Source organism: Syzygium oleosum, unplaced genomic scaffold (assembly GCF_021117445.2).
Source record: "Syzygium oleosum isolate NSW1041296 unplaced genomic scaffold, Sole_v2.1 Sole_v2.04, whole genome shotgun sequence".
Classification (NCBI taxonomy): Eukaryota; Viridiplantae; Streptophyta; class Magnoliopsida; order Myrtales; family Myrtaceae; genus Syzygium; species Syzygium oleosum.
Window position 1 is genome coordinate 7,803,474 of NW_026607488.1, and position 12,515 is coordinate 7,815,988.

Sequence of the window (12,515 nt, forward strand, 5' to 3'; positions counted from 1 at the left end):
TCTAAGAAAAACATTCCTACTAAGGCCAGACCAACCCAAATGAATCACGAAGTCTTAAATTTCTGCCAACAAGAGATACAAAAACTTTTTGAGAAAAACCTCATTAGGAAAAGTCAGTCGCGTTGGAGTTGTTCAGCGTTTTATGTTAACAAAAATGCTGAATTAAAATGAGGAGTACCAAAACTAGTTATAAATTATAAGCCTTTAAATTGAAAAATTAATTGTTCCTCGCTATCTACAATAATAGATGTCATGTTCCCTATAGTACGTATTAGTTTTGAATTCCTGTAGTGATAATGTCATTTCCTTTTGCTTCTTTCATCAAAACATTCCAGTTCAGTCACCAGAATGTAGGAAATTCAGGGTTAGAGATTTTTCACTTCTGGACATTCTGAGTGATTTGGAAGGTCATAATGTGCTTCATAGAGGAAGGAACTTAATTTGGCCAAGTAAACCGACTTTGAGGGAAGAAAAAAGGGAGATTTTACACTACTTGGACTACTATATAGACTCATGATGTCTTGCAGATAGGAAACATGAGTTTGCTGCACCTTTGTTTGTGAAACAGGCAAAGCCAATGTTAAGAAAAAGATTTTATCTGATGACATCTGCATTTTCTCATCCTTGAATACTGGCTAAAAAGGACCTTATTTTCATGTAGGAGGAGGCTAAAATGGAAGGGGATGCCAAAGAGCCCAAGACCGAGTTTCAGCTTCAGTTCCATCCATCTGCAAGTTCTCGGGATCATGAAATTAGCGAAGAGCCTCCCATTGGCCATGTCAATGACCAGCAAAACCAGATCAAAGAGCAAGACTCGATCCTTATAAGTATTTCACTGCTATTGTCTATGTTTCGATCTATTGTTATCATGTCACATAGACTGAAAAAGTATACATTGAACTTAAATCGCAACCTTTTTTTCCAGGTCTAGATACACTTGCTCCACCAAGAACATTTTCTGATAGGTTCAAGACATGCTTAGTGAGAATATTGGAATGTATCTGCAACCGCGACTTTCCTAGCTTTAAAGCTGAAATTCTTTGAAGGTCGGAACAGAAGCAGCATATGAAGGATAATTCAGAATTCGTGGAGATGGAAAGACCAAGTCAAGTCTCGTCATTTTGGTTGATTGAAGAGCTAAGTGATGGCATCAAAAGATAACTTTCAGACTCCTCTTGATCAACCTCAAAGGCTACTACAGTCAAGGGACAAGTTTTCCGGAAAAAAGAACTCTATGTTGCATAGGATTTTCCTCTGTGTTGGGTATTCACTATTCATTTTCCATTTGACCGTGGTAAGTCTATCTCCTAGTGGAGTACAAATTGATTTCCATGCGGCTCAACTAACAAAGTATTTTCCAATATTTTGGCTTGCGTATGAAAGTTTCTTCAACCTTCTGACAGCATGTGATAAACCAAGTAATGCACTGACAGGAAGCTGATTGGCGCTGATATACATTTTCAGCCAATGATTAGGTGGTTGGTTAGCAGCAAAATCTCTGTCAACATTCATTAGTCGAGATTTAATAGAAGTTGCCTGATATTGGACACAGCGACTTCCTAAAAACTGGACGTATTTTGTATATTAGTCAGTTTTCATCATTTTGTATGCACTTTTGATTGATAAGGAAATCATTCTCCAAAGTTGATAATCCGGTAGTTCTTCGATATTTGCTAAGTTGCTCATGAATTGCTTGGTCATAGCAAGCAAGCCCGAAGAAAGCATTTCACTCGTGGTGTGGCCATGAGTTCTAAGGACCCTGATATCAAGCTTTCTCTTGACCCGTTCCCACGTCGGAACCAAGAACATCTTAGACGAAATTGGAAGATTCAAAGTCTCTTAAGAGATCACTTTTGCTACTTTTGAACCTACTATCATGTCCTACGGATAAAAGTGCATTGAACACATTGATTCTAGCCTAACTTTGCAGGTTTGGATGTATTTCCCCCCACCAACTATATAGATCTTTGTACAGGTTTGAAACCTATTTCATAACCGGGAAAGTAATTGGAGTTTTATTTTGGAAAATCTTTAAAGAGGGCCCGTTTCAGTTTGGGATTTTTTATGATCAAAAAATTAGTTCGGGATAAATTTATCATAGGTGTACTAATTTGAGATTTTTCGTGGTATTAACCTAAATTATATTAATAGGCGAAAGCGGTGAAACTCAAAAGCACATTTTTGACACTCAAAAGGCACTTTCACATATTACTATTTTTCTAATTTATATTCTATAGACACACACTTTGGCTTTTTTTTTCTAATTTCCAATACCTGAAACTCTTATGACATTGGAATGTTAACATGTAAATTTGCAAATAAGTTTTTCATAAAATCTTGATATTTGAAATAATATTTTAACTGCGATGGTATATGAAAGGTTGTTTCTTTGCTTTTAATCAAACAAAAAACAAATAGATTCTTAACTTGGGATAAGGACACTACAAGTGTTATAATTTTCGTACGGTACTCACTTGAATGTCATAATTTTTTTTCAATCACTCGAGTGCCATGACTTCTAAAAATCATTAATTTGTACTTTTAATCGATCAGTTAAGTGCCATAACTTTTAACAAATGTTTACCAAAGTGCCGGAAATTCGATGTAACATGGCACTTGCAAAAAAAGTGATCAATTTAAAAGTTTATATGACATTACATTCAAGTTTTCAAAAAAAAATTACAATATTTAAATAATCGCCGTATGAAAATTATGATATTTATAACATACTTTTCGCTCATTTACTTGGGAGTTTGGCAGATAATTACAACAATAATCTTTTTTTTGGTAAAGGTAAGAATATGTGTTACTTTTCAAAACACCATATACAATATAGCGCCAAAGCCAACCCTTAACCCGATTAGGACACAGAAATGTCCGAATAGGGTCCACGTTGGTTCAGCAAGAACTATATAGCAAGCCAAAGAGAGACCAACTAAATACAAGGCGACTTAATACACCGAATTAAGAGGCCATCTAGTTCGGTTCGAAGATTGAAGGTGGAAGACCCCACTTCCTTTGTAATTGCCGGTTCCTAAGAGTATCCTCAACTCCCCCAATGGATATGGCTTTATCCTTCACGACTTTGACTAGGTGCAAGCACATACCCGGGATATATACACTCTTGTTTCTGAAGATGGCGTTGTTCCTTTCAGTCCAAATGACATGACATAGTGCACCAAAGGAAAATCTAGAGAGGCGATGAGCAAAGGAAGATCCACCGCAAACTTTCATTGCCCACCTAATATGCTCTTGCCAAGGACGGTTGCGCCATGGAAGGTTGCATTTAGTTGCCCAGAAAGAAGCCAGCCTAGTAGTAGAAGTGCACTCAAAGAAGAGATGGTTGATCGAATATGGTCTATCACCACAGAAAGCGCACAAGGCGGTGTCAATCCTGCGGTTTTGTAGGAGGAGTACCTGGGTAGGCAGCCGGTTGAGAGAAATAAGCCACAAGAGAAAGGCATGTCGAGGGGCAATATGATGATCCCAAATGAATGAGTGCCACGGGGCTGGATGCCCTTTCCTTCTGATATGATTCCAAGCTAGCGCTACCGAGAAAGAGTCAGAAGGATGTGGAGACCATATCAGTTTGTCCGGAGTATTTTGCACAAAAATTGGTGGTGAATCCGTCCAGCTCAGGTTAGTGTCAAGTGTATATGAAGGTTGCCATAAACAATCATACAATTTCCGAACCGAAGTGTCCCGGGGGATCCGCGATTGGTATATGTCCACATTGCTGAATATGAGGTAGAGTGGGCCTTTGTTATGCCACCAATCAAATCAAAAGGACACCGAGCGTCCATTACCAATCTTCCACCGAAATAGTGCTTGGGCGGAAGCTCGCATATCTAGAATTTTCTTCCATGTCCAAGAGCAAAATGTATGTTTGGATACAATCCAAAAGTTTGATTTTTTTAAGAAGGTTGAATGTATCCATTTGCACCACATGGATTCCTTATCAGTAAAGAGAAGCCATATGTGTTTAAGAGTCATTGCTCTATTGTATTCCACAAGTCGACGTATCCCAAGGCCACCTTCTTCTTTGGGTAAACATACAGCATTCCACTCTACCTTAGCTCCACCCATGCCAAGGTTAGGACCTTTCCATAGAAATTGTCGCAAAATAGCCTCAATTCTATATAATACTGATTTCGGAATAGAGAAGATAGTAGCCCAATACACTTGCATGGAATGCAGTGTGACATCCCGAATTTCGGCCCATTTTTGGGATTTATAAAACGTGTAATTCGTCAGTGCGCTTATAATAGAATCTTGCCCGGGAACTGATCACTCTCGGGTTCTTGTTTTTAAAATAGAGATTTTGCTAGAATCGCACTTGATCGAATTTTGCCGTTATTTAGACCCCAAACTTGGCAGTCGATTTTCAGGAGTTTCGGGACGAAATAAATTGGACGATGTCGATATTAGTGTGGCCAGCGTTGAGATTGTCAGGAATAATGGAAAAATGGGAGTTTTTGACCGGGTGCGAATTTGAACTAGTAGACCTCCCTCGTGATAGTTGATTTAATTAACTTGGCATTTGTCTCTTATTATATTCTAGGACTAATTTGGACCGTCAAAACGTTGTCGGTTTTAATTTTGGGCCGTTGAATTGCATTATTTATTTGATTGAACATTTAAATTTATTTCCCCCTCACTCTTTCCCCATCTGCCGCGTCGAACACCCCTGCCCGCACGTTTCCCTCTCCCCTTGTGCGCTTGCCCTCTCCCCTTTTTCTCTCTCTCTCTCTCTCTCTCTCTCTCTCTCTCTCTCTCTCTCTCTCTCTCTCTCTCTCTCTCTCTCTCTCTCTCCTCTGCGCGCCCCACTTGCCGCGCACGTTTCCCCCTGCTTGCGTCCCATCTGCCCATACCCATGCAGACCAAACTCCCCCTGACACTCTCTCTCCTCTCTCCTTCTTCTTCCCTTTTCTTTCTTCTCCTTCTTCCTCTTCTCTCTTCCCCGACGGTTCTGCTTCGTTTCTGTTCTGCCCGCCCGACCGAACGCCGCGCGACCGCCCTTCTGCCTCCAGCCACGTCGCCGTCGCCACCGTCGCCCTCGACCGAGCCGCGCCGCCGTGTCTGCCGCCGCGACCGCCTTCCGCTCCCCAAATCCCGTCTGCCGGCCTCGCTGCGCCGCGAGGCGCGCAAGCGTAAGCTCATCGCTGCGACCGCCGCGACACGGCCGCTTTCAGCCGCCGCGGCCCTCGCCCTCCGTCGCCTGGCCACCGTGAAGTCGCCGCACCGCCTCCGGCTGCCGCGAGACCAGTTTCCCCCTGTCTCTCTCCTCCCCGGCCTCTCCCCTGTTTCGGTTCCGACGAGCCCAGCCCTCCCGTCGTTGCTGCCCGCCGGCCAGCTCGCCCGTCGCCGGCCCGTCCGGCCAGCCGCCACCGGTCCACACCCCCCTTCAGCCTCCATCTCCCTCTCTTCCGCTCCCCCTTTCCTTCTCGGCCGCTCAAGGACCTCGCCGGAGGAGCTCCGCCGCCGCCGTTACTATTCGGCCGGATCCACCACCTCGCCACTGGCCCACTGCCCCACCTCTCTCTCTCTCTCTCTCTCTCTCTCTCGCCGTGTCCATCTAGGCCGTGGAATCGCCTAGACCGTCGCCGCCGCTCGCACCGTTCGCCGGAGCCGCCGCCGCCGTTACTGTTCCGGCGCGGGACCGCCGCTGTCCAGCCGCCGTTGACACTTGCTCAGCCCTATTTGGAGCCTAGGAATCCAAGTGAATACAACCCTAAACCCTAATTAGGCTAATTTATATTTCTAGACGGGTTTTAGGGGTTAATTAGGGTAATTAAGGGTTAACGTGCGAAGGACATTAGGGGCTGATATTGTGGCTAATTTGGTGGTTTAGCGGGATCATTTTAATGAGGTTTAGCGGCTTGGAATGTGCTGTGCGATGGCTGGAAGTATTGGATTGAATCGGCCCGAGTTCGGGTCAAGTTCGGGTTCAATTGTGGGTTATAGAGCGCGCCTAGTTTGGTCCTCGTGGTGGCTGATTATGTGGAGAAATTGGGAGTTTATGGTGATGATTTAAATGTGATATGATGACCTAGAATGGGCTGACCGGTGGCTGTTTATTGTGGATTCGATTCGGGCCATTATGTGGATTTAATGGGCGCAATGCGTGGGCTGCGAGTTAGGCTGGTAATGTGGTGATTATGAGAGCCTAATGTGATGATTTAAATATGACTTGATAGTCTAGAGTGGACTGATGGTCGGCTGTTCATTGGGGAAATTAATTTAGGCGATTATGTGGATTTGGCAGATGTGATTAGTGGACCGCATGGTGGCTGTTTTCATGGTGATTCTTGTGGCTTAATGTGGTGATCTGGAAGTGATTTAGTGGCCTAAGGTGATCTGGTTGGTGACCGATTAGTGTAGGCTCGATTGGACTATTATGTTGATTAATCGTGGTCTAAATGCGGACTATAATGGGTGCAACAATCGGGCCGTGTAGTGGCTGTTTATGTGGTGGATTTGGGAAGCCTAATGTGATGATTTGGAAGTGGATTGGAGGCCTAGAGGGGACTGGTTAGTGGCTGTCCATAGTGGAATTTATCGGGCCTTGTTCGGCGAAACTGAGGATTAATTGTGAATTGGCCGTGTGTGCTTGATTTGTCCGTTAAGCGGCTGATTGTTTATGGCTTGGTAGTGGTTACGTGATGCCAGGATTGAGTACTTATGCGGCCGAGAAAGGATATGCTTGGTGGACCTTAGACTTGTGCAAGTTTAATGGCTTAATTGCGTGATTTTCGTGTGCCGATGATGTACCATGGCTGATTTGAATTAATTGATTGATTGGGCTTGTGATTCATTGAATTGAGCATATTGTGTTGTGAATTGAATAAGTGGCGTTGTGCAATTGAATGCTCATTGTGAAATTCGTGAGTGCCCAAGTGTGAACTTCATGGCCATGGGTGTGCATCTCGAGCATTGGCATGGCATGTGCATATATGAGTGTGCACGAATGACATGAGTGTGTGATCACCTAAAATGCCCTGATGCGTTTTACGCGGGGTTCAGATAACAATTGGTGTTTGTGAATGAGTGATCACATAAAGCCCTGATGCGTTTTACGCGGGGTAGTGAACCCGTCCTGAGGCGTGTTACGCTGGACGATGCCCGGATTACCGGAAGATGACCAACCTGATGCGTTTACGCAGGTTATGTGTCATGAGCCTGATGCGTTTTACGCGGGCCGGAGATCGATCTCGAAGTGATGGATCTGATGCGTTTTACGCGGGTCGGACCTGATGCGTTTTACGCGGGTCGGACCTGATGCGTTTAATGCGGGTCGGACCTGATGCGTTTTACGCAGGTCGGACCTGATGCGTTTAACGCGGGTCGGAGGAGAAATTGATAATTGCAAGTGTGCTGGAGTGCAAACGTGCGAAAATGCATTGATGAGGCGTGAGCACGCGTATGAGCACGAGCATAAGCATGACATGCGTTGTGACCAAGTGATGTGTGCATGTGCTGTGATTGGGTCCTGTGTTTTATTCTTGAATTGTAAGTGCCTAACTTGCAGGGCAAGGTGAGTATTGGATTTGGGCCCGAGGGCCTAAGTTAATTATAGTTTGATTGGTGTGTTGATTAGTGCTCGTCAGGAGGTGCATGTTAGCCTAGCTTAGGTTTAGGGAACCTACTCGCTGAGATTTATTCTCACTGTTGTTGAAATCCCACTTTTCAGACCCCCAGCCTTGAGGATGGCAGGCGTACCGATACGTTTTGAGAGGAGCCCCGGCTAGATATAGCGCTTGACTGCCGAGCCACGTACCCCCTTTTTGACGTTGGTGGCTGTTGACCCGTTTTGGCTTTTATATGTTTATTCTGTTGTAATAGACATTGTAAATCCCCGTTATTAGTGCAAGTTGTATTTATGGTATTACCGATATCCTTGGTCATGTGGTTTTAATTTGTACGGGTGTTTGTTTGCTTCCGCTTGTGCATTGTTCTCTGTTTTGGGTTTCGGGTCGGCGACGCGTCCTGGGACGTCGCACTGAATCGACCTCGGTAGGGTTGTCGCGTGCCATAGGGTTCGGGGCGTGACATGCAGGACTGATTTGATGAGTTGTAACCGACCAGCAAAGGACAGGAAACGTTGAGTCCATGAGCGGGCTCGAGCCGTTATAGAATCAATCAAGATTTTACAGTCCTTTTTACGCAGTCTAGTCAATATAATAGGCACGCCTAAATAGCGAAAAGGGAGTGTACCTTGTTGAAAGTCGAGGCATTGAAGTAATTGTCCATGCAGAACCGGATTCCTTCCCGAGAGGAAGATATTGCTTTTCCTAGTGAAGTAATTACAACAATAATCTATCGTTCCTTTGTCCAAGAAAGTAATAAAACATCGCAACTGGGGAGTTTTATCCTTGGATCCCATTATTACTTTGAGGTTATTAGTGACCTCAAACAGCAACCTCTGTACTTGTACTTATGGCTGAGTTTCAAGGTTTCAGACCAGTGGTTGATTGCTGCTTTGCCACGGGACCCTCGATCGTGCTTGATGTGACCTTTCCAGAAAATATCAAGGGAAAGTAGTTGCTGCCGAAGGCTCTAAGGAATTCAAGTGAGACCGGGAGTCTATCTGCGTTACATCTTGTACTTCCCCGCGTGCTGCTGCGGGGAATCGCGCGTGCAAATTATTGCATAGCAGCCGTTCGATTGGCATGAAGAGTCTTGGACCGTTAGATGGCAAGAACGCAGTGCAATTTGGGTTAAGGGTTTTTATGACTAAGAAGAAGATATATTGCTTCTAGCCACATTTGCGATTGAAAAATTCTAGTCGGACCCGGACAGTGCAAATTCAGATGTGGGTCCAATTTTTTCATTCCCTCATGATGTTACAAATGGGAAGGGACAGCGAGGGACCACGTACATGCATCCTGCCGAAAAGAGACCAGGGATTATCGCAACCTATATTTTAATTGAAATTAGTTGGTGAAGAATATGCTTGCCGACTAGGGCCATCTCTATTGCTCGCTAGTTTTCTCTTTTGGCAAATTTATAATCCTAAATTAGTATATTCGTAATAAATTTATTTCATATTAATTTTTTAACAATCAAAAACTCTAAATTGATGTATTTGTGATAAATTTACCCTCAATTAGTTTCTGTTAAATTGGATTAATACTACGAAAAATCATAAAGCGATACACATGTGACAAACGGAAACCTACTTGAGATTCAAGTCATTGAAGAAACTAGAAGCACTTCTAGTGTGGCGTTGCGAAAACCTACTTGAGATTCAAGTCATTGGGTTATCAAATTTGAAGATCCTTGAAATTCTTGGCCGACACTCACTTCAATTATCAAACTTGAAGAACCTTTCTACCCCTCATCTTGGCCAAAAGGCCGAGAAAGGCATCCATTGCAGGCACATGGCTTGGCTTTTGTTCATAGTCCCACATCGAACGGGCACATAGTGACCGTAAGAGGGATTGCACGTAAAAGCCAAGCCATGCGCACGGCCAAACCATTCTTTTATTCGTCTTTTAGCTGAATATTTGCATCATAACAACATTGAGAAAATTCTTAATAATTATATTTGAAATGATTATTTTTGAAATTTTTTAAAATTAAAATTAAAATTTTTAAAAATTATCTGGATCGAAAATCATTGGTTCCATAAAAATTTTTGGTATGATTTTTCGTGAAATCGGGAACTAGACCGAAAATCATCGGTTTCAATTTTACAAAAATCGGTTCCAATTTTATGAAACCGGATCGGCGCCCCCTGGAATTGCCTAAAACCGGCCGGTCCAGTCTGGGTGATTTTCGTTGCACGCCCCACACCCGAGAAAAGAGGCGTTCTCGTGCAGTGGCCGGAAGCCCAACCTGTTGGTCACAGCCTTCCTCCCGGATGTCTCATACATGGACATCTACTAATGGTCCTCCAGACCCCCGAACATCTTGACCTTTTTGCTTCCTTTCAACATTCGATTCAAATTGGTTTTTCAGAGACATCAAACACAACACAATGCTTTATTCGAATTTCATTCAGAGGAAAATAAGACCTTGAAAATCAAGCTAACACTGCATTACAAATCAGTATGCCATCCATTTGGTATTAAAACTAACACCACGAGACTTATTTTGGGCAACTGAATCACCCATTAAAAAGTTAACTCTCTTTTACTCACTCAAACGGTACTTAGGTGTGACCACCAGATGCTTGGCTCTAGGAGTAGTGAGCCCGAACTCCTCGGTCATATCAAGCTCACTAGGCAACATGCCGCCAGGAAGGTCCCAGTCAAAGCAGTGTACAAGCTGCGCAAGCACGAACCGCACCACGGTCAACCCGAGTTGCATCCCGGGGCACCCTCGGCGGCCTGCCCCAAACGGCAAGAGCTGAAAATCACGCCCCTTAACGTCCATGCTCGACCCTAAGAATCTTTCAGGCACAAACTCTTCTGGATTGTGAGTGGTCCACACTTTTGGGTCCCTTCCGATGGACCACACATTCACAATGACCCTCGACTTGTAGGGTATGTGGAAGCCGCTCACTGTGCAGTCCTCCGTCGCCTCGTGGGGAAGCAAAAGTGGAGCCACCGGGTGAAGCCTTAAGGTCTCCTTGATGACCACGTCTAAGTAGTCCAAGCCCTCTACTTCTGATTCCTCCACTGCTTTATTCAGTCCCACGGCTTTCTCTAGTTCTTCTTGGAGCTTTTTCATTGAACTGGGATGCTTTATAAGTTCGGCCATTGCCCACTCTATTGCTGTCGCTGAAGCGTCCATCGAACCCAACATGATGTCCTGCATGGAGAAACATATCGATATTGCACTTATCAAGCATATTTACAATAGAGTTGGTCATTGATGTGAAATTACAGATCTTTTCATATATTCGAATATGATGGTCCATATACTAAAATCTCTGCTAATAATTTATGGATTATCTTTTGAATCAATTTTGATACCTAATTACTAATCTGAGATCCTCAACTAGCGGGATCCTTGTTCCAATAAATTTTCCACTCCGACGTATGCTTAGATAATTGAACAGTAATAAGGTCACAGAGATTATTAATCTAGCTAAAAAAATTGATTAATTACCATAATTATGGCTTTGATATGGGGCCTGTCGATATGGTACTCTCCCTCGTTCAATCCCATGAAACCCAACATGACATCAACAAAATCTTTGCTCTCTCCTTCATCTTTCTTAGACTTCACGTGCTCGTCAATAATCTTCTCAAAGAAGGCATCGAACACTTTGCTCACGGCTTTCATGCGTTTCGTCAACCCCTGGAGATCAAATGATGCTAAATAAGGAACATAGTCACCGATGTTCGGTGTAGCGCCCAACACCATCACTTCTTGAATAACGGCCTTGAACCCTCTCTCGTCAAACTCCTTGTCCATGTACTTCTTCCCAAAGACCATCCGACAACTCATATCGGCGCTTAGCGACGAGATATTCGCGCTCAAGTCGATGGTCGTGCGATTGTGAGATGCGTCTTTGAGAAAATTCACAAGCAAACCAACCTCCTCTCTTCTCATGGACTTGAAGGAATTGATTTTTGCATTGCTAAGGAGCTCCAAAGTGCACATTTTTCTGATGTTCCTCCAATATGGGCCATACGGTGCGAACGCCAAGCTCCTTTGCTCGTAAGAGATGTGCTTCGAGGCCTCATGAGGCGGCCGGCTCGCGAAAACAACATCATGGGTCTTGAGGAATTGTTCGGCCACTTTGGGCGACGAGACAACGATCGCGGGCACGAGCCCGAGGCGCAAGTGCATGAGGGGTCCATATTTTTTAGCTAATTTGTGAAGATCATGGTGAGGGTTTTGTCCTAACAGATGAAGGTTTCCAAGAATGGGGAACCCTCTTGGACCAGGAGGCAATCTCTTCTTGCCCTGTGTTTTCCATAGCAAAGCTCGCAATAAGAGATGAGCAATCAATGCGAAGGTGAGTGTTATCCATATCCAAGCCATTGGAGGAGGTTATTTGAAAGGGAGAGGAGCGAAGATGGTGGTGGGGATAATTTCACTGCATATATAGATGAAGATGTGACAGGGAGATGTGCAAAATTTGTTACCCATTGTTTTTTAGTGGGCCCTTCATCTTGAATCAGAAGAAATATCATACAGTGTATATTAATTAAATAATAGTGAAGAATATTTCAATACCATAAAATAACATCTTTTCTCACGACGAGGATTGATTTTGTCAATCAAATGATTAAAATAAGCGCATTTAATGTTTTATTTTCTGAAACGAGAGAGACATGAAAGATGGAAGAAGCTAGTGATTTTGAAATGGGGGAAGAAACACAAGGAAGTGAGTCTTCGAGGTTGGGAATTTCTTTTCGTTTTACGTTTATGGTTTTTAGGAAACTTACAATTTACATAACTAAAATAAATGCGTTTAATCTCCTAAAACGCGTGCAAACCTCCCACTCCGAATGCATCTGGAAATGAATATTCATCTTAATAAGTAAAAAATGATTTAAACACGGGACCCATTTTATCGCATTCAAACTCAGCAATGGATTACTTTCCCAATGCCTTGA

General features: G+C 43.6%; 1 protein-coding gene and 1 long non-coding RNA gene across 2 annotated transcripts; one reads left to right on the forward strand and one right to left on the reverse strand.

Moving 5' to 3' along the window:
- Window positions 1-249: 249 nt before the first annotated feature.
- On the forward strand, window positions 250-1,363 carry LOC130137937 (uncharacterized). The gene is made up of 2 exons (XR_008816376.1): window positions 250-827; window positions 926-1,363. It is a non-coding gene; the product is annotated as an uncharacterized LOC130137937 (long non-coding RNA).
- An 8,602-nt stretch (window positions 1,364-9,965) lies between these two features.
- Window positions 9,966-11,984, reverse strand: LOC115667790 (cytochrome P450 71AU50-like). The gene is made up of 2 exons (XM_030589332.2): window positions 11,056-11,984; window positions 9,966-10,755 (listed from the first exon to the last, which is right to left on the reverse strand). The coding sequence occupies exons 1-2, from the start codon at window positions 11,935-11,937 to the stop codon at window positions 10,135-10,137; spliced, it is 1,503 nt and encodes a 500-aa protein (XP_030445192.2). The 5' UTR covers window positions 11,938-11,984; the 3' UTR covers window positions 9,966-10,134.
- Between the last annotated feature and the right edge of the window lie 531 nt (window positions 11,985-12,515).